The 22,583-nt window shown below is 37.9% G+C and overlaps 1 protein-coding gene across 7 annotated transcripts in view; it reads left to right on the top strand.

Moving 5' to 3' along the window:
• Positions 1 to 21,900, top strand: part of PLAG1 (PLAG1 zinc finger) — a 37,947-nt gene extending 16,047 nt beyond the window's left edge. Inside the window, exons 2-5 of one of the 7 annotated variants that reach the window (XM_048508113.1) lie at positions 1,689 to 1,760; positions 9,231 to 9,393; positions 14,909 to 15,267; positions 15,767 to 21,900. In XM_048508113.1, the coding sequence (XP_048364070.1) occupies positions 15,026 to 15,267; positions 15,767 to 17,030 (1,506 nt within the window). In that variant the 5' untranslated portion in view covers positions 1,689 to 1,760; positions 9,231 to 9,393; positions 14,909 to 15,025 and the 3' untranslated portion in view covers positions 17,031 to 21,900. Of the gene's footprint in view, positions 1 to 1,688; positions 1,761 to 9,229; positions 9,394 to 14,908; positions 15,268 to 15,766 lie in introns of all 7 variants that reach the window. The other 6 variants (XM_048508112.1, XM_048508111.1, XM_048508115.1 and 3 more) reach the window with 6 other exon arrangements.
• The last annotated feature ends 683 nt before the right edge of the window (positions 21,901 to 22,583 follow it).

Raw genomic sequence — 22,583 nt, 5'->3', positions numbered from 1 at the left:
TTAGAAATTGATTAGTCTTGCTATGATTTCTTTGCAATGTATTTTGCAATTAAAATGGTTTCTATCCACCATGATGTAGACATCACAGTTGGATGGGCTTAATCTAATGGTGCTATTGGAGCACAGCCTGGTCTTATATAGGTGACTTTCAATTGGTGAAGCCAAATGAAGAGAACAAGGGGCTTCAAAGTGAGCAGCCGTGCATCAGTCTTACCCTTCAAGGCTAACAGTATTGTGATAGACTAGGTTGGTTGGCTGATAATAATGTCTCCTTACCAAGATGTGGTTGTCAAACCTCTCCTGAAGAAGGCATCCCTGGATCCAAACAACATAAAGATGCAACAAAACATTAGGATAAAAAGCTACCAGTTTCTGTTTATTCACACTAACAAAACATCTTCCAAAATTCCCTCATTGATGACAGTATGAATTTTAAATGTCAGAATGCTTGTTTGATGCTTCCTTGAGTTGATGAGAGCAACAAAGAAATCCGAATCAGTTGAATCAGTTCACATCTAGATATTTTCTAAGTCTTACAGTATGAAAACTTTTTGTATAAAGGCTGGAAAGAAAAATGTTTCAGTTCATGTCAGAACCAGCTTGCTTTAACACTCACCTAAAGAGTTTTTTTTGTAAAGCACTGCAACATGGAAGAAGTATCCTACAGTACAAGCAATAGTGTCCTCTCCCAGTCGGCTGTTCAGTCTTATCCACTGGTTTTACCTCAGAGAGGAAGCAGGTCTCCAGTCCAATTGCTGCCTGAAGCTTCCCAAGTACAGCCCTTGAAGAAGACAGATTTCAAGAAGCTCAAGCAGACATCCCCAAATGTATATACAAATCCTCCCAGATAGTGGCATTAATTCATGTGCTTATTCTTATTCTAGGGGAGCTAGTTAATATATCATCAGAAGAGATTTTTCCCCCATACCTTTACTCTAAACTGGGGATCTGATGGGAGAAATGTATTATTCTGATTCATGGTTCAATTGGTTATGTTCTTCAAAATAATAAAGATTTATTCTTGTTGTTGTGTCAAGTCCATCTCCTTGCTTTGCTGAAACAGCCAAGGCTGTCTACTTTATTCACTTTTCTCATTAACACTCAAGAGGATTACAGAATTAGGAAAAAAAGATGTAAGAATGGTCCATATTAGACAACAAATAATGCAATAAAACTTGATTACAAAACTAGAGGACAATGAAATAAGACCAATATAGTACAAATATAGGAAGACCTTATTAACACATGTCTTCTCAGAAACATTACAGGTACTTCACTTCAGGACCCAAGCCAACAGAAATTTATGTTCCAACTTGGGATGCAGGGCAATACAGGTAATCCTGGTTTTACCACTCACACAAAATAGGAAAAGCAATTTCATGTCTCTAAGTTTCACTTCAGCCAGTGTCTCCCATATCTTCCTTTCAGTATGAGTTAACTCATGATTGGCTTAACAGCCCTTGTTCAGCAGCTGCTAGCAGTATCTCCCACACAAGGGCACAAAGTAAGTATGCTCTGTATAAAAAGGGAGGGGACTGTAGCCCAAGAAACATCACATGCAGGTAAGCTTCTATCAGCCATTGGCAAAGACAACAATGATCACAGCCACCTTTGTGGGTGAGCACCATTCACTCCATTTGTTGTTGCTGCTATCCAAATCCTCAACATTCCTTTGATTTTTCTTGCAGGATTACAGCCTGGCCATACGGAGAATCATAAATTGCTGGCAGAACTGCATTGCTATTTTCTACAGGACAGAAGTAAGTATTATTTCAGGCTACCTGTAAAAGTGAGGGGAATCCCAAGGGAAGAGGGAGATGAGGTATGAGACTTGGAAGAATTCTTTGGTAGTACCACTTTCTCGTTCATTTGATCATTACTACCAGTTGAGGGTCTGAGCCTAGATCAGGGGTAGGGAACCTGTGGCTCTCCAGATGTTCAGGAACTACAATTCCCATCAGCCTCTGTCAGCATGGCCAATTGGCCATGCTGGTAGGGGCTGATGGAAATTGTAGTTCCTGAACATCTGGAGAGCCGCAGGTTCCCTACCCCTGGCCTAGATGCTCTTTCTTGCAGCTGTTTACTATTACTTATTACTGTCCCTATGTCTCCCTTCACTGTTTGCAGGCAATCTTCCAACTGGTGCAGAGGCAAGAATTTTCCCACTTCCAGTGGAATGCAGAACATGAGCAAAGCTTGCAGCAAGACCAGCAATTGCAGTTACCATTGTGCATCCAGGTGTTCCTCTGCAGGGTTGCCACCTTTCTGGTCGTGGCAGGGTTCCTGTACTCTTGCATGCTGTTTTAAGGGCAGGTATCCAGTAATGCCAGCAGAGCAATAAGGAAAGCTCTGCTTTTTATCCTTTTAACTGTCAAACAGCTTTCAAAAGCACCGGAGCACTGCTAAAACAAGGAGACTGGCACCCTTTTCAATACACCCTTTCTTACAGGATTCCATTCAAAATGCTGCTTAATAAAAGTTTGCACTGTTTTACAGCTGAATCTGTGTGCTAATGATGATTGGCAGATAAGGTTGGTTAGAGTATTAGACAGTAACTAAGGAAACCTGGGTTTAAATCCCCTCCTGTGCCATGAAGCTTTCTGGGGCTTGGTATCATATCACTTTCTCTTAGCCTGACCTACCTCACAAGGTGGTTGTGATAAACTATGTGTGCCTCCCTGACCCCCGTTCCCACCTCTGCTTATTACTCATCTCTGTTTTCTTGAGGAAGAGGAATTCTTGCTAGAAGAGAGAACTAGCAGATATCCCGTTGTCCTTCATCAGGCAACTGATCATCACAGTCTTTTTGATAGCTGCTGGTGCGATTAGCCTTCTCGATATGAAGAGGAGCAAGTGAGATAATAAGCAAAAGCAGAGATGATCACATCCTAATGGATACAGGAGCGGCTGGTAGAAGGGGATAGAGGAAAACTAATTTTAGAAGTGGCCCATCCCCACTTCTTTTGACTACATTTCCCTGGTGTCCGTATGTGCTGTTAGCATTTAACTAGTGGGTGATCACATCCAGGGTTTGAATCTAGGACTTCAGGTGGTGTTAAGTTTGTCCTGGTGCTGCAGGTTCCTTTGCAGGGTAATTAGCTTTAGTGAATATGGTAAGACTTCATTACCAGGGTCAGTTGCCCCATAGGTTCCATTGTGGCTACATGGTTACAAAGTTGCTCTGTGGTAAAGATTCTCTTCTTAATCGGTTCCATTCTGTCACTGGTGAAGAGGCAGGGCTTACTCAGTTATAAATTATTGTTTAATATACTGTATATACTCGTGTATAAGTTGACCCGCATATAAGTTGAGGCACCTAATTTTACCACAAAAAAACTGGGAAAACTACTTACCTATGATAAGTCGAGGGTGGGAAAATGCAGCAGCTACTGGTAAATTTCCCCAAAATAAAACATAGATACCCAATAAAATTACATTAATTGAAGCATCAGTAGGTTAAATGTTTTTGAATATTTATTTCAAAGAAAAACAGTAAACTAGTTTCAGAAGGCTCCGATTCCTCCCTTTAAATCCACCTCAGAAGGCTGGGAGTGGATTTAAGGATATAAATCTGGGGAAAATTCTGAGGGTACTGTCAGGGAGGAATGTTTATAGTTAGTAGTAATTAACATTTCAGAGTATTTTAGGAGCATCCCTCCTGATGATACTACATCTCCAGGCTTGGTGAAGTTGATTCAGGGGGTCCAAAGTTATGACCCTCAAAAGGGTAGCCCCATCTACTATTAGGGCCTCCTCATTGGAAACAATGGGGATTGGGCGCCCCTTTGGGGGGGGTTCATAACTTGGGACCCCTGAATCCAAACTTCTACCAAATTTGGCTGGTATCATCAGTGAGTGTCACCTGGATGATACTCCTTGAAATTCTTTTGGTGTTGTTAGCCTAAAAAACTGTTCCCTGGTGGCAGACAAAGTAAAAACCCTAAAATATTTTTAAAAATATAACTCACTCGCGTATAAGTCGAGGGGGGCTTTTTCAGCAAAAGAAATGTGCTGAAAAATTCGACTTATATGCAAGTATATACGGTATGTGTGTATGGACCTATTTATAAGCAGGGCAGCAGTGCTTCTAAAACGTGGAGGTGCTGCAAGTTCTGTCAATCCTAACAAGCCGCTCTCAGCTCCTCCTAACTGCTGCATTTCATCTCTGCCCACAAAAGCTACTTTTATCAGCCTAATAGCTAAATAAAAGCTCCATGATCGGAGATGGTATGTCTCAAAGTACCAGATGCTGAGGCAAATTACAAGGAAAAGCCATCACACTTCTACTTGAGAGCTTCAGTGGCTTCAGTGACTAGCCACTGTTGGGAAAAGGAAGGTCCAGACCAGCAAGGTTTTCCCTTCTGTCTTGTGCAGCAATACCAAATTTACTGCCATCTCCTCAATATCATTTCACCTATTCAGTTGTCTTTAACCCAAGCAGACAGCGTAATGCAAACACTTCTGTTCTCCAGTCTGGTAAATAATTGTATAAAAAATTTTAAATGGACACCTATTGGCCCATCATCCTCTGGTCTATAGAGGAGTATTGCCTCAGTTATTCTTCTTATTTCCACCTTGGCACAACATTGCCACCTGTGTGGTGATGAACCATTTTTAGGGAACAGACATGTCATAAACCTTTCAAATCCTCCTCGTACTCCTGTATTGGTGCAGTAATGTATTTTTGCTGGAACTTTGCATATGTGTTTAATTTGCTGCTGTTGGGATTATCAAATGTTTATAAAGATTATTTGAGACAATATGCTGAACACATAAGTGTTCATGTAATTAATGTTTGAAGCTTATTAAATAAATTCATGTTTTAAATAAATTCATTATTTTAATATTTCGTCCTGCCCTTAACATAATCAGTTTTAACATGATGACATGTTTAGTTTTTCCCATTAAGTTCATGTAGAAACATAATTTATTCTTTCTGCAGTAATATATCATTTTTTGATAGGTGAATGATATCTCCTTATTAAAAGCGAGCAAGAATATTATAGAATTCATCACTAAGTGAATTATTTCTTCTGATAGCAATCTTGATAGCTACATCCCTATTAGAAGGGAAGTGAAATGAGGCAATTTATAGACAAGATAAGGGTTTTTTTATACTTGGAGAGGACGCCAAGTATATGGTAAAATAATAGTTTAAAGGCAGTACTTTTAACAAAACCCACCAAGTTACCCACAAATTCCAAAAGAAAGATTTCCCTTCAAGAGTCAGTACATGTTCAAGGTCAGATGAAAGGTGAGAATGCAAAAACGGGGCTCAGAGTGGGGGATTTATTGAGCTCCAAAGAACATCTGGATTAGGATTTCAGTGTCACACATTCTAATATTTTCCCTTCCAGTTCAGAATGCTTTAAGATTTCAGACCACTTTGAATCTAGGCATCCTGGCAACATTATAGAGGTATTTTTCTTTGATATTTAAAATTCCATGCCCAAGGACTCTTTAAAATGCAGGGAAAAGAGCATTTATAAGTTATAGTATTGAGAAGAGGCAGTAAAATTTTGAGTGGGGAATGTATTCCATAGACAACGTGCAACAATTTTGCCTTTCCCCAAGCTCTTTCATTCCATTCAGGGATAGAGAGGTAAAATATATATGTAGGTGTGCTGTTTACAGATTAGTTGAGCCACTGCTTGTTCACTGTGTCCATGAACCTCAGTAGAGCACTAAAGAAAAAAATTATACTATAATGCTAGACTGTTAAAGTTCATGGCTAGGTGAGCAGGAAGCTATTCAGCTAGCCTCAGCTCTCAGACTAACAATATTGCTATAGGCAGTGAAGAGAATTTCCTGATTATTTTTTCCCCTCTTCCTCCCTGTGACTGGAGCACCCAATATGTCTTAATTATTTTCTTGATTACTTTCTTGATAATAATCCAAAATTTCCAAGTTATCAGACAGGCCTGCCACTTTGTGCAAATAAGTACTACTTTGTGGCAGTTCTGGCATAAAGGACAGCTTGTACCCATTATAAGATTGAGTTTCCTCAGTATGATATACCTTCTGATCATTTACCTAAAACTTTGAATTGGCACATAGAGAAAGGTTTTCAAGTTTCCAACTGTGATTCCATATGTCAAAAGCAATAGATTTCCTAAGATGCCATCCTTAGTTGATCATAGTTATTTACGTATTTATTCTACTTCTACTGTCCTGAGCAGTTTGTCTTCATGTGTATAAAAACTGTATTCTTTATACAATTAGAAGAAGTCAATCTGACTAAAATCTAGATTATTAGGATTAAAAAATTGAGTTGTTGAATATTGTGGCTGTATTGTTGGTGTGTGCCTTATTTTTGCAGTTTTAAGATGGTATGGGTAGAGTTATGCCATCTGTGTTTCATTAATTGCCTTGAAGCATCTCTAAAGGTATAAAGCACTGGTGCTAGAGCTTTATTCTCATGCCCAGGCATCAGGTTCCAAAATGTTTTTTCAACCATCATTCTGTGGTTGTAGACTGAATAATTTGGTGTTATTGGGAAACTTAGCTCTGTCACTTTTTGTCTTGTTTCTAGATTTGTATATTTTAAAAGAAACTGTGAGCTCTGTGGCTACTTTTAGTGTCCTTTTTTATCAAGTTTCTTTTTTCTTTTGATGCGGGGGGGAATATAATGTTTCATAGAGTAAAATTATGTGTGTCAACTGTGCTACACTATTACCACTATTACCATACTATGCAACCACAGCTGGGGACAGACCAGTTTAACCTGTGTGTCTCCCCCTTCCAGCCTTGATTGTCAAAAGTAGTTTTCAGTTGATCATAAGGTGTTCCATTTGCAGTGTTGTATGTCTATTAAAAACATCTCAGGATTATATATCATATGTGATACTCTGTACCCTATTTTAATATAGTCCTACAAATATCTAGTTGTCCTTTTTATCATATGAGTAGGGGAAAGGCTTCATTGTTGTCTCAGTTGGATCTGTGTACCCTCAGGATGAGCTGAGCGAAGAGGCTTTGGAAATCTCCGTGGTAGAAATGGGTTTGCTGCTGCATATAGTGCAAATTTATCCTAATGCATATTTTGGGGAGGAGCCATGGCTCAGTGGTAGAGCATAATCACGGCAAGTTCATCCACTGGCATCTCCAGATATAAGTATCAAGTAGTAGGTGATATGAAAAAACCTCTGCCTGAGATCCTGGAGAGTTGTTGCCAGTCGGAGCAAACAACACTGACTTTGATGGACCAAGGGACTGATTCAGTACCAAGCAGTGTTCAACTAGAGCCTGTTTCTCAATAATTCTATCTCAATATATCTAATTCTCAACATGATCCCATCTGTGGGTACTTAAATCTGGAGATTAGGACCAGAACCAGGCAGACAAGCCCATCTCTGCAGAAAAAAAAACTGAAATCTAAAACAAAACAATATATGGGAAGTTTTTAAAGAACCCAAATGATAAAAGGACACACCTGAAGCTTTCAGAAATGAATGACTTTAGTGGCCATCACTAAGCTACCACAGCAGTATTGCTAGCTTTCAAAACTTGGTTTCTGTCAAGAGGAGACAGAATGAGATCAGGCCCTTTCTAGAGCTCTTTCGGTCTTTGAGGGTGAACTTATTGGGATCAGAATCCCCTTTGTGACTTTCTATAATGCAGTTTGCATGGCCAGTTCAGGCCTGGCTGCTTGCTGCTATTCAACAGTAGACACCCTTCAACAGCCAGTGTGATCTAGTGGTTCAATTTTTTGACTGTCCAGAATACCCAGGTTCAAACACCACTCTTCTGTAAAAGCTCACTGGGTGACTTTGGGCTACTCACACACTCAGCCTAACTTACCTCACAGAGTTGTCTTGAGGATAAAATGGAGGAGAAGAGAATAGAGTTAGAAATGGATCCTGCTTCAAGCATGTGAAAATGACAGGTTTATGAGTGTTATTATAAGATCTGTTGTTGTTGTTGTTGTTGTTGTAGATCTGTGCAAGAAGAATGTTCCTAACTTTCAGCTCTGTATGTCCTGCTACAGAAGTGATTTTTTTTTACTGAAGAGATATTCAAAGGCGTATCTCAAATGGCTGTAAAAATTATCATGCTTAACTTATCAAAACCATCTTGCACATTCACAGCAAACATTTCTGTGGTGTAATGGTTAAAATGTTAGACTTGGATGAGGGAAACTTGGGTTCAAATTCCTACATTTGATGAATCTCGCAGGATTACTTTAGGTCTGTCAGCCTAATTTACCTTCCAAAGTTGTTGTGAGAATAAAAATGGGGGACGGAACCAAACAGACTGCACTGAGCAGCTTGAAGAAGGGTGGGAGAAATAACTGCACTAAATACTTTAGACTGGAATTGTTTTCTGTCTGTCTTTCAAATTCTGATTTAGCATAAAAGCCAAACATCGTTGCATTAGTTCAAACACTGTCTTGCAATTATATGCAATACACATTTCAGAGACATGCTTTCAGAGCCAAGCTCTATGTTCCAGGCAAACATACGTAACCTTGTAGCTCTCTTTACATTGGAAACCCCTTTTGGGAAAGGAATGAAGGGAATGGAGAAGATAGGGTGGAATGTTTCACTCTTTCCCTGCTTCAAGTCATACATCCCATGTTGGTAATCAAACATATGTTTGCTCTCAACAGCTTCTTTGGTTAACCATTTTTTTTGTGAGTTACCTGAAAATAATGGTAAACTATCCTTAATAGACAAGTATTTCCTCTGTTGTGTTGAGTGCTCATTATATTTTCCACATGCAGAAAATTGGAAAGCAGTGAGAGATGAACAACTGGCAAGCAAGAGGGAGGCCAGTGAAAAATGAAAATAGGTTATTTGTTATCTGATAATCACCATCCTATCTCTCAGACAAGAAAATCACATCACAGAATATTATTCTGGGCACATCCAGAAATCCAGACTAAATGTAGATCTGTTCCTCTTACTGGTGCAAGTAATCTGAAGCTTGTATCTCTGAATAATCCCGAAGAAGAGTAGACTGTTGAACAATGCTGTTGGCATCAATGAGGAACAATTTTCTGTCTTTTCCCCCTCTACCCATTTATTGGCGTCTACCCCTTTTTTGTGTACAGCTCTTACGCTTCATCTTTTGCTTGTAGAGGTTCCAAATGATAGCTGTTGTTCTTGTTATCCATGCCTAGTTTAGCAAATGTTAAATTGTACAAAGCTTGAGCATGGCTGTTTTTTTCTTCATTGGCCACTAGCTAAATATTTTCACTAATGTGTAGCCCCTTCTTCTTTGTTTTTCAGATCAGCAAAAATGGGAAGTTCTGGATTTTGGTTTGCGCCTAGAAATGTCAGTGGAACTGGTTAAGACCCAAATCTGAAGGTTTTTCTGCATTATCCGCCACCAGGTGTGCACTGAACAGAGGCTACCATAAATCTGTTTTGAGTATGAACAACTTTTAAAATGGTATAAATATATAAAAGAATTGTTTTGTAATGTAGAATTGAATAGTTTGTAACGTTATTCACTCAGTCCATAGTTGTGAAAGAACAAATGTCAGTAACTGAAAATATACTGAACTGTAAATAGGCATTGTTACTCAATTCTTTTTCAGCTGGTCTTTGAGAATTGTAATATTTGAGCATTGCTGCTTAAAAATCCTGTCTACATTGCTCAGCCTGTACATCCACAGATAAGAAGTCAGCTTTTATATTTAAAAAAAGATCAGTTCTATTATTTAGTCATTGAGGACGGAATAACAGAAAAAAGTTTAAAATGGCCAGGATCCAGAGAACCCATAGTGTAATATTCCATGTGTACAACCAGGTTTTTCCAACACCCATTTCCTAATTCAATCCCTCACACTCCCTGTTCTAAGATCAGGTGATGCAAATTAGGGCCTGAGGGCAGCCTCACACAATTATCCTAACATTTTTTGATCTGTTTTGTTTTTCATTTGTTTTATAGTAAAATGGGTCATTTTGGAGATATAAAGGTTAGTAACAGTTGATGGAACTTGGGAAGTATAAGCAGAAATTCACTTGTGGAACACATCTTTCTTACTGCCTCCTTCGGTAACCTGAAAAGCTGTTCTTTGAGGAACTCCTGATAAATTATTTGTTAAAATATTAATGGTCCACTTTTGCTTTTGGCTGAAGGTGGGGGCATAGAATGAAAGATGGAAGGGCCACATATGGAGAGGGAATCCCCAGAAATCATGCACACAAAGTGAACTCCACCCTAATGTTTTTCTAAGTGCTTGCGTATAATACAATCTGCTCAACAAGGGCAAATATTGAGAATATAATCTTCAAAGCAGTTGTGCCCCATTAATTAAAGTTAGGTGGTTTCACTTTTTTTTAAAGGCCTGTGAATGAATTGAAAAATTGGCACAATTTAAGCATCATGTGCCTTTAAAATTATGCTTTCTTTTTTGATCTGTGAGGCATTTCTGTAAACTTCCCTTGCATTTGATTTCTCATCTCTCTTTCTGCTAACTCACAGTTTTGCGCTGCACACTCTTCTAGTAAACCATAATAAATCTTAGGGCAAGATTGTTTTTTGTGCTGCTTCTTAATTTCCACTTTTGTGATGCTTTTTTCATTAGCTAGACAGGCACGATTGGCAGTAATAACCTGTATAACAAATTAGGAATTAAATCTACTGTTTTTCATTTGGATTTGCTTGAGATTGCCTGGATAGCTAATTAATAAATTAATAGTTGGAACAGATTCTGAATGCCATTCCACTCAAGGCCTTTGTAGACAGTTTATAGACCAGCAAAAGTTCGGAAATTATTTGTTAGTTATAGAAGACCCACAATAAATATCTCAGATGATAGCCCTTATGGACATTATACTTCTCTGTACAATATTCAGTCATCATCATTGTGATGAGGAAATTGTGGATATTCCTTCTCCCACACCACATGTAACATATCAGCTGCAATTGTATGCTATTGGAAAGGTGGTTAAGTGGGCAGCCCCATCCAGTTGGGAGATGGCAGGCTGTAGTGCTGCCTCACCTCTCCCATAGAGGCTTTCTTGCAGCGTGGGTAGGCTTGCAAAATGCAAATGTCTCCCTGCCACCAAGAAGGGTCAATGGGCTGCAATGGACTTATGCCACTCAAAGGGGTGGCTTAAATCCAAACTGCAGCCCACCGGCATAATGCCAGCAAAAGGCTCCTCCCCTGGCCATGCCTCCAGTCCATCCCCTATGCTGCTGGTGGTGGCATAATTCCCGCTTGCTGGCAGGATCACCTCTCCTCTGAGGTAAGTGTCCCAGGGAGGGCAAATTCACCAGCACTCCCAAAAGTGGATTCACCCCCACCCTTGGTTGGATGGGCTCTAAGTCTATGGGCATATATTAAATCATGTCTCATATTGCAAGACATGAACAACACAGTCACCCTTGTTTTGCTGTTCTATGAACGTATACATTCATAGAGGCATGTTGGATTTGAGTAGATAATAACGCTGCCTTGTTGCCTAACGATGGGGATGCCCTACAAGTTCACATGCTCTGCCTTTCCCTCACACAGGCATTCATCCATTTAATTTTGGGGTTAACTGTGGTTAGTATTGTCTGCCCCAGATCCTTTGTTAATCATACTTAGTGCTAAATGACCGTTTCTAAATCTGTTTTATTATGATTGTAAATTGTGTCATGGTATTAACTATGATTAACAAAATGGCTGCTAATGACTGGAAGGATTGGTATGTCCACAAATGCAGAATAATTGCACGTGAAACTATGGCACTGCTGATGAGTCAAACAAGGAAAGTCACCTGCCAGCTTCCATGCTGACTGCAGCAGAACAGCCTGTTTAACTAGGCACTCAAGCCCAGATCTCTGCCTAAGCAACTAAGGCCAGTGATGTGGGAGAAGGTAACAGGCATGGCTTATGCCTGACAGTTGTAAAGCCAAAGAGCCTAAGCTTAAGACAACAACATTAGAAAATATTTATTCAGTGAGCATCAATTGATAATTAAAAATAAAGGGCATGAAAAATAGGCTTCATTAAAATAACTTCAGACCTAAGTCTTACTAAGGTAAAAAAAGTCTCATACAAAGCTGATGAAACAAAAACATATTTTATGCTTTCTATCACTTCTCAGACCTGTAAAGCCATCTGCTAAATACAAGGTGGCAACACCGCTGGGGCTTAGCTTGTGTGAAGCATGTCTGGCCAAGAACATTTTTTTGTTGTTGTTCTTTTTGTTTGCTGACAGACACAGGTTTTGTTTGGTGACATTATAGGCAGACATGCATTTTTTGATACTTGGGACAAAAAGGTTCTTGACCCCTGGCCTAATCCATGATCAGGCTAAGCACTGTACCATTCAAAAACAAGTTACCTTGTTTCATTATTACAAGATATGCAATCCACTTTCTTTACAACTCATTCGAGAACTTCTGGGTTTTATTTTTTCCCCCTACCATAATGTATGTTCCCTTTCTCCAGTGATGAAATCTTTGCTGATTTCTTTCCCCAAAGCTCTACAGCAAGGCTATTTGCTGATACTCATAAAGGCTAAAATGTTCTGGGGTCATGTATTGAATTGGTTGTCTGGATAAGCATTGAATGTATTCAGACATATTGAGTAGGTGCAGATAGCAAATGAGAATGTGGAATTTGATACCTACAAGGGGCTGTACCTCAAATCACCATTCAGTTTGTTCCTAAAAATAGTCTGTGGATAAAACTATATCAGGAAGATAACTGTCACTTTTCTTGAGGCAGGCAAAAAGATTCAGTATTAACTTTATTCATCCTTTGATACATGTTTATTATCCAATTCATCTAGAAAACAGTTGGCATAATGTGAAGATAAAAAATATTTTTATTGACAGGAGTGGAATTTGGAAAACAAGAAACTGTTAGGCTAGTGGAAGGGTCTTCTAAACCCTGTAGACTTTCCCCCAGCATCTAGGACTTGTTTTATTTATCTTTTGGTGACTGACCTCAAGACAATATCACTTCTAAAAAATTAATTTTCCAAATTATGGAATTTTAACCAGGTGTTCATGAGACCACTGGATTTGTTTCAAAAGATCTTTACAGAATTTGGGATAATTATTCTGTTAAGAGAAACTGAAAACTTCCTATCCTAAATTCTATTATGGTATATTTTGTGCTTGTGTCTGTCTCCTCTGATACTGCCAATCTAGCTTCCAATTGCTCTAGCTGTTTTCTTCACAGTTTTTTACCATGTTTATAGTTCCAAATATTAATATTTGAAATACTGAAGTGCCTCTTGAGGTAGAAGCTTGCACAGTAGGTATAGTGTTTAGGAACTAGATCATGAATTCCAGATAATGCTTAAGAATAGCAGTTTGAATAATCTTTTAATGGTTCATAGCAAGCAATAATGTTATTCACATGCTGTGAAATAAGAAATGGTACAGTCCAATGAGGAATACACTGTTTAAGATGCGATCTATAGTAGTGGTCCTTGCAGCTAGATAAGGATTATTTCACATCAGTTCCCTTCCAGCATGGCCAATTGTCCATGCTGGAAGGGGCTGATGGGAATTGTAGTCCATAACATCTGGAGTGCCAAAGGTTCGCCACCACGGCTCTATAGGCTTCACACATGTGAACATCTGCCCATGTTTTAAAAAGTCCCTGAATATAAAAAAACTAGAATATCACAGAAGGTATGAGATAAGACTAGAAAATTCTTCCTGAGAAGATGAGAAGAAGTTGTGTGTTTGGCAGCAATCAAATATGCAGTTCTCTTAGTGCTGCACTATAAGACTCTTTCATAGTGCTGTACCATGACACTTTCTGATTGTATAACCCAATATTCAGTTTTACTACTGTGTACAGTGTTTCAGGCTACAATCCTTCTAGAGCCCAGTGTTTTTCCCTTGAGTAAGATGTATCATTTCAAATTTTATCTGAAAGAGTCATGGCTCACACTTTTAGCCATGCCACATCTGCTGTAGTACATGTCCTTAGAAAGTTATTGAGGCTATATTCTGCTAAAATATATTCACAAACATCTTATTTTTTAATCTCGTGAAGTTGGTATATTAGCTCAAGAACCTGACCGAAATTGAAAGGTATACGTTTAGGGCACATGTGGATCTGTCCAATCTGAGCAGTGAATTTTGAGCTGTAGTAAACAGCTTGAAAAAACCTACCGTATATACTCGCGTATAAGCCGAGTTTTCCTGCCCTGTTTAAAGGCTGAGAAAAGCCCCCTCGGCTTATACGGGAGTCACCATTTTCTATCAATCACAAGGAGGCTGGGAGCGGGGCCAGGACAACCTCCCTTGTCACGCTGTTGCCCCTCCTCCGGTGAAGAAGGGGAACCCCGAGACATCTTGGAGCTGGGCTGGCCAGCCTCCTCGGAGGGTAGAGGGAGTTTCCTATTTGAGCAGTGACATCAGGGGAGTCACTGCCCAAATAAGGAGCTCCCTCTGCCTGCTGGCTGGGTTTAACAAAGCCCAGCTAGGGAGCTCCTATTTGGGCAGTGACTTCCTCGGATGTCACTGCCCAAATAAGGAGCCTCTCCTCTGTTCGCTGGCTGGCTGATTTGGACTAAGCCTGTCGGGTAGGTAGGGAGTTCCTTTATTTGGGCAGTGACATCAGGGGGAGTCACTGCCCAAATAAGGAGCTCCCTCTGCCTGCTGGCTGGGTTTGACAAGCCCAGCTAGCCTGCAGGCAGAGGGAGCTCCTTATTTGGGCAGTGATTCCCCCGATGTCACTGCCCAAATAAGGAGCTCCCTCTGCCTCCCGGCTTCCCACCTTCGGCTTATACCCAAGTCAATAAGTTTGCCCAGGTTTGGGCAGTAAAATTAGGTGCCTTGGCTTATACACGGGTCGGCTTATACACGAGTATATACGGTAAATATATTACATTAGACCAGCTGAACCTAATTTTATTTAAGCTTTAATCAAAAGCATCACATAGCAAATAAACTTCAAAATTAAGTGTAGTTACAAATAGTTGTTTCTTATTTTTTTTTCCAGTCCCCTTTTGCTTTCTTTAACGACCACATGAAACTTGAGAAGCCATCTAAAGCTAAATCATTTAGTGGAGTTGGGCAATTCCCAAGTGTCCAACAAGAAGGCCTGGTTTAGGCTGCGATGGCCACTGTCATTCCTGGTGATTTGTCAGAAGTAAGAGATACCCAGAAAGTCCCTTCAGGGAAACGTAAGCGTGGTGAATCCAAACCAAGAAAAAACTTTCCTTGCCAACTGTGTGACAAGGCCTTTAACAGTGTTGAGAAGTTAAAGGTTCACTCATACTCTCACACAGGAGAGAGGCCCTACAAGTGCACACAACAAGACTGCACCAAGGCCTTTGTTTCTAAGTACAAATTACTAAGGTATTAAACTCTATTTATCTTTCAGATTATATTATAGTTTGTTGGCCATTTTAAGCCTTGTAAACGTTTATATGTCTCTGTACACATTGGATGACTTTTTAGGAAGTTAATTTAGATATGAGATCATGGAATTATAAATTACAACGCATAATTTTATATGCTAATGTCTTTGAGTTTTTGTCTGTGGTATTTTCAAAGAAGAAAGTTTAAAGATTTTCATTTGTATAAACTTGTTCCAAAGAAATGTGTGGAATGTGCATTTTCACTATGGATATAAATGAAATATTCACACTTAGTTATCTTATTAAATTAACATCAAACTAAAATGTCATTTGAAATTAATCTGTTTGTGATTTATTATATATAGGTATGACATTCATTATCTCTAGTGCCTTTTTTTCTAAATATACAGTTGAAATTTTATCTTAGCATTTACTGTTAAAATTGAACATGAGAATATTTTAATCAAAATACTTACAGAATATATCTGTGTTTAAAGGCATATGGCTACTCATTCTCCTGAGAAAACCCACAAGTGTAATTATTGTGAGAAAATGTTTCATCGAAAAGACCATCTAAAGAATCACCTACATACACATAATCCGAATAAAGAGGCCTTTAAGTGTGAAGAATGTGGAAAGAACTACAACACAAAGCTTGGATTTAAGCGTCACCTGGCTTTGCATGCCGCAACAAGTGGTGACCTAACCTGTAAAGTATGTTTGCAGACATTTGAAAGCACAGGGGTGCTGCTGGAGCATCTAAAAACTCATGCAGGCAAATCATCAGGTGGAGTGAAGGAGAAAAAGCACCAGTGTGAACATTGTGATCGTCGGTTTTACACCCGAAAGGATGTCCGAAGACACATGGTAGTGCACACTGGAAGAAAGGACTTCCTGTGTCAGTACTGCGCACAGAGATTTGGCCGAAAGGATCACCTAACGCGGCATATGAAGAAAAGTCACAACCAAGAACTTCTGAAGGTCAAAACAGAGCCAATGGATCTTCTAGACCCATTTACTTGCAATGTTTCTGTGCCTATAAAGGATGAGCTGCTTCCAGTGATGTCATTATCTTCCAGTGAGCTGACATCAAAGCCATTTACAAATACCTTGCAATTAAACCTTTACAACACTCAGATTCAGTCAATGCAGAGCTCAGCTTCTGCTCACCAAATGGTTGCCACATCATTACCATTGGGAATGCCTTGTCCAATAGACATGGAGTCTATCCACCCTTCTCACCAGCTTTCTCTAAAATATCCACTCAGTTCTACCTCATATACAGTTTCTATGACTGATAAAGAGCAACCATTGAAAGGGGAAATTGAAAGTTACTTAATGGAACTGCAAAGTGGTATGCCTTCTTCATCCCAAGATTCTCAAGCATCTTCATCTAAATTGGGGTTCGATCCCAAAGTTGGGCCTCTAGATGATGGATCTGGGGATGTTTCCCTTTCCAAAAATTCTGTTTCCATTAGTGAACCTCTAAGCACCCCACCACTGGACTTCTCTCAGTTGTTCAATTTTATACCAGTCAATGGACCTCCTTTTAATCCTTCTGTTTCTGTGGGAAATCTTGGAATGAGTTATACACAAGAGGAGGCACATTCTTCTTTGACTCAGCTGCCTCCACAAACACAAGATCCCCAAGACCCTGGTAATAATATAGGTCTTGGATCTTTACATTCATTGTCAGCAGCATTTACAAGCAGTCTAAACACAACCACAACCCTACCACGTTTTCATCAAGCTTTCCAATAGGATGAAAAACCAGCCTTGCAACTGTTTATTTGTAGAAATGCCTTAGATGACTTTTATTAATGTAGTGCCTACTATGTCATTGTAAATCTACTTTTGTACAGTATCAATCGCATTAAGCCAGTATGAAATTCAGATTGCCTTTTTAAATACCTTGAATGTTTGTTCATGAATGTTTACTTGTTTTTTTAAGTCTATCAGTTTTCACTGCCAATAGACCCATGCTTTTAAAAATAGAATCATTCCCACTAAATGTATGTATCCCTTGTTTAAATTTGCATTAAGAATAGATAATTCTGTGTTTGTCAATAAGTGGTGGCTATTTTAATAAGGATAGCAACAAAACATTGATCTTAAAAAAATCAGAAAAACCTCTGCTTAATTCAAGATCTGAAATGTTTTAAGAGTAAAATTTTAACTCTTATATGACAATTGTGTAGCATATGCATGTAGATATCAAAAGTCTGGACCTATCATTTTTGCAAAAATAACTAAAAGTGTTAAAAGGAATAAATACGACTTAAGTGCAATTACAATAATAAAATAATTCGATAAGAATAATGTTCCTGATTGGCAAATTTCAAAAAGAAGATAAATTAAGAGCTGCCTTTGAAACAGAAATATTTTATTTTCATTAAACAGATTTGATTTGTTTACAGAATACATTATTCTTTACCTAAATACTGATTTTCCCATTTGACTCTCATAGGTGAGGTCAAGAGTCAAGACTTGCCAGAAATTTTTGTTCCTATCTTGTTCATTTGATTTTCTTGCCGTTAGAAAATGAATGTAAATTTGCAATTCCATTTTTTCATATTTTCATTGGAGCAGATTTCTTGAGTAATTATATATTTGGTGTGTAATCACCCTAAGCAACAACTTAGATGGTAATCACACTTACTACACCTGGGTATTTGGTTAGTGATTTTTCTCACTGCCAAGAATTTAAAACAGGACTCTTAGGAGTGAAGTAAAAGCATATTGCTTATGCCACTTTTATCTAAAATACCAGGGTATTTAGGAAAGTAACGACAAAATGACTACTCATGGTGTGTGTCAAATTGCCGTTTCTTTTCAAAAGGCCCTCTTATGTCCCCTACCCCTGATAACCAAAAGAGGGAAAAACTGTGATATGTAAGTACAAAATATAGTTTTGCTGTAACTTGGTAACATTATATTCTTGTCACTTTTAGGAAGAATTTTAAAAATGCATAAATATTTCCAGTCATTTGCATGAATGAATATAAGGTTTTTAGTGGTTAAAATAAATATACTTCACAAAAACAAAAGTTCCCTTTGAAGGAACTTTGGCTCCCAATATTTGTATCATAGTTCCTACTTTTTTACTTCAGGAACAATATGCAGGTGTGATTTTACTATTTTATACTGATATGTATTTAAATTTTATTACTGAATAGTAACTTTTTTATGTTTGTGTTCCAAAGGCATTAAAATAAGGATGTATTAATAAGGAAAATACCTTTTCAAATTTCTGCAAGCTGCTCCAATATGCTGCGAGAATACTTTCTCAAAGTAGACTTTAGCTCTGCTGCATGATTGCTTGCTTTAGTTTCTATGAAACATATTGCTTAAATATATCTTTAGTGGAATGATTTGTTCAATATTGCTTTCCATCATTTTAGCACCATACTTTTAAGGAGGAAAAACAGATGTCAGAAGAAAATTGGAAATATTACAAAGCTACTTCATGATCCAAATGGCAAAAAAGAAAAAAAAAAGTAGAAATTTCCTTTGGGCTCTCCCTCTCTCTCTACTGAGAGAGACAGGTTTTATTTCTTCAAAGGAATCAAATCACATGAGAAAAATTAAACATCCTTATTTGCTTTTTGTAGATGTTGAAGGTATTCAACACTTTACAGAATTAACACTTGGAGACTGGCCTTCATCAAACCATTTACCAGTCACTTTAAACAGTTGTATAATTCACTTAGAAGAACTGGGCATGTATTGAAAAATGCGTTGCATTGATATCTGAAATAAATTGAACTAGTTTTAACCGCTCCATTTCTAATAGAGGCTTACCACTACATTGCTTATGGTATTTGACAAGGAATGGTATGTACAAAGCATGTTACAGCAATGTTATCTTTTCAGTGTTAGTTGCTGGATAACTTGATTTAAAAAAAAAAACTAAACTAGTTTTGCCAGTACTCTTTAGTACTTCTAAAAAGGCTCCAATTGTTATGGCAGTTAGTTCAGGTTGTCAAATGGGATTAATTAGAGACAGGTACACTTCAAATTAGTAGTTGGGACCTCAAGACAAGATATTGAACCTCATTCAGTTAGCACTTCAGCAGTTGGCTACACCTTGTGTACGCATCACTGAAGTAGGATGTATGTGCTTGTGGAATCAGTTTGACAGTGTAGGCAATATTTACATATTAGTGCTTTATGGCTATCATATAGGCAGTCATTTGTGGCAGCTTCAAAATGTCAGTTTTAAAGCCTGTTTTATAGTTATCGGGTTGATTCTTAAGGGTGGAAAGTGGTGTGTGCTGGCTGATCATGCACCACATTTTTGCAACTTCTAAATTTCTGCTATGGATTTTTAAAATGTTTTACATATATATATATATATATATATATATACATATATATATAATTTGCTTGTGTTTTATTAGTAGTGAATTGTGGAATAGAGTGATTTATTCATTTGGCAGTAGAGGTTTTCAGAAACCATATACTGACTAAAACATGAGCCAGACCGGATTGCTTTATTAAGCTAATAATGAATGTTAAGAGTACATATTTTCAGGATCTTTTGCCTAGTGAGCTCTATATGTATTGTAGGCCGTTGTTGATGATGTTGTTGAGGAGGAGCGTGTGCGTGTGCGTGTGAGTGTGAGTGTGTGTGTGCGTGCGTGCGTGCGTGCGCGCGTGTGTTAAACTAAAGCTCGATCAACTTCTGTGTTACACATAATACAAGATATAGCACTTTCAAAAGAGAACCTAAACGTTATAAAAGAGAATTTCTTACAGGTTATGCTTTCTATTATAAAATCTTTTATTGTAATTGTTCAAGTGCCATTAGATGACATATGTGGGCCTTTAATATAATCCTTTGGGTACAAAATGGTAAACAATGTAATTTTAAACAGGTACATCTTGCAGTGTTTCGTATCAATTTGCTATATTGCACAGAACCAGTGTATCTTTTTAAAGGGTTCTACAGTGGACTTTTCATAGGTTTACATATTTCAAATAATGCTGTTTTCCTACTGCCTTTTTAAATACAAGTCCAAAAATCAAGTAATCAACAACTGTTAAATGTATACTCAAGAGTCTTAGAGTTTGCAGTTGTATGCCCACGAATGCTAAGTAAGTCTCATGCATTTAAGTGGGAATTACAAATGTCATTAGGCACAGGAGTTCAGCCTTACAGCCCCTTCCTATGCATGTTTATTGACTTTAATGGGACTTATCCCAGGTGAGTGTGCATAGGATTGCAATTTTCAGAATGTTTGATATGCAGTATTTTAAAGATTTAATGTCCTACCATAATTATGCTGCTGTTGGGATTCAATGCAGGGTTGGTCCTGTGCCTGTTAGCATAAAGAGAAGGATTAAGCTCTTAATTATTTGTCTCATACACTGGTTTAGCAGCTAAAACTCATGTGCCTCTTAGTAAAGCAACCTAAACATTATACTTATTTGATATTAAGTGTATTGTGTGGGTTCAGCTGCCTATCTGCATCCTGTCAGTATACAATACAAAGCCACATGTTTGACATTACACAGAAAGATCATGTGGAGTGATGTCAAAGTAACTGAAAAGTATATTATACTGTCCCTTAACCCATATAAAATAAAGGTAGTGTTGTGCTGAAGGCCATGTTTTTGGTAAGTTATTTAACCCTGAAATTGACACAGAACTATTGCTAATTGCAAGCAAACTCTTTTCCGTATAAGCTTCAGTGGTACAGTTGAACCAGAATGAATGTTTATCTTCTCAGAAACACTCCTGCAGAATCATTATAGTGGATCATGCTGCTAATGTAACTTGGGATACAACTCCTCTCATGGTGCTACAGACCTCCCTGTCTCATTCAGACTGATGTATTTTTATCCATAGAGAAAGGCCTATACTAGATTTATAGATGTATTATATATTTTTATACTGTGACAATTTGTCATTAATGAATTTTTGTACACCACCATGTATTCATATGCACTTGTAATATAAAAAAACTTGGACATGCAAATTTATACCCAAATAAGCCTATTATTCTCAAAACTCGGAGAGGGTAAATGGAAAGAGGGCTTTTAATATAGTGTGAAGTGAAGAGCATGCTTGTTTCTAAGAGCCCTTTGAATGCTGACAGACTGGGAAACATTGTAAAGAGAAAGACACGTGAACTTTACTGGGATTGCTGAAATTATATTTGTAGATAATGAAAAATGTTTGGATGTGTGTGCTAAAATGTTTCATGACACAGATTTTGAGTCAAAAATAGAAAAAAAATGCATTCCAGACTGAATTTGTGTATTTCATTTGAAGTTACTATCCTGTGATATGGGAAACTGAGTTGCTTATCATGTATATGTACTTTAAAATGTATTCACAAACTACTGTTGTATTTGTATAAAATATAGACAAAAGATTACATATATATTTTTGTGTATAAGCTCTGTAAAATAGCTATCACATTATGAAGCTGCAGCAGAAATTCATTTTAAACACTCATATCCAAAGAAACAGACTATTTATTGTCCACATACCCTGATAAAAATATAACTTGCTGCTATTAAACAATAGTGCTGCAGCTTCTTGTGGCCTACAGTGTTATGTTTGCTGTACAGAAATATGTGAACTCCACAAAATATCAATAAAACTACAGAATGGTTTTAGTTATGTCCTGAATATGTCTGGAATTTTATGAATGGTATATTACAAAAAAGGCTGTGAATAAGATGCATCATAGTAGTGTATTCTAACTGTGGGTGCAATTAATTCAAAATCTTTTACCTAAATTTGGACCTCAAGGGAATGCTGCTTCTTCCAAACTAGATGAAAAAGAAATGCCAAGAAAATAACAATAGCTCGTTTTCACGATCCTTTAAGAGATGTAGGTGGTAGACTATCACTCTTTTCAAAGTCTTCTGGAGAGTGTGTATCAGTTTATTTTCCTCCTATTTCTTATTTTTATTATTTTGTATGTGAAGCTTCTAATTTTTTTAAACATCAACTGGCACTCTTCTTTTGTGGCTGTTTGGGAACTTTTTAACTACAAGTAGGTTATTTTAGAGCAGGGGGATCCCACTAACATCTTTCTTATTGCCCACCAAGTGATATTAAGAAGAGGAGTTTGGATTTATGCTCTGCCTTTCTCTCCTGTAAGGAGTCTCAACGCAGCTTACAAACTCCTTCCATTCCTCTCCTTACAACAGACACCTTGTGAGATAGGTGGGATTGAGAGAGTTTTTAGAGAACTTTGACTAGCCCAAGATCATCCAGCAGGCTTCAGGAATAGGAGCAGGGAAACAAATCCAGTTCACCAAGAATCCGCCATTCATGTGGAGAAATGGGGAATCAAA

Source organism: Sphaerodactylus townsendi, linkage group LG09, assembly GCF_021028975.2.
Source record: "Sphaerodactylus townsendi isolate TG3544 linkage group LG09, MPM_Stown_v2.3, whole genome shotgun sequence".
NCBI classification, from domain to species: domain Eukaryota; kingdom Metazoa; phylum Chordata; class Lepidosauria; order Squamata; family Sphaerodactylidae; genus Sphaerodactylus; species Sphaerodactylus townsendi.
Note: the sequence above shows the minus strand (reverse complement) of the source record. Positions and strands in the feature narration are given on the sequence as shown.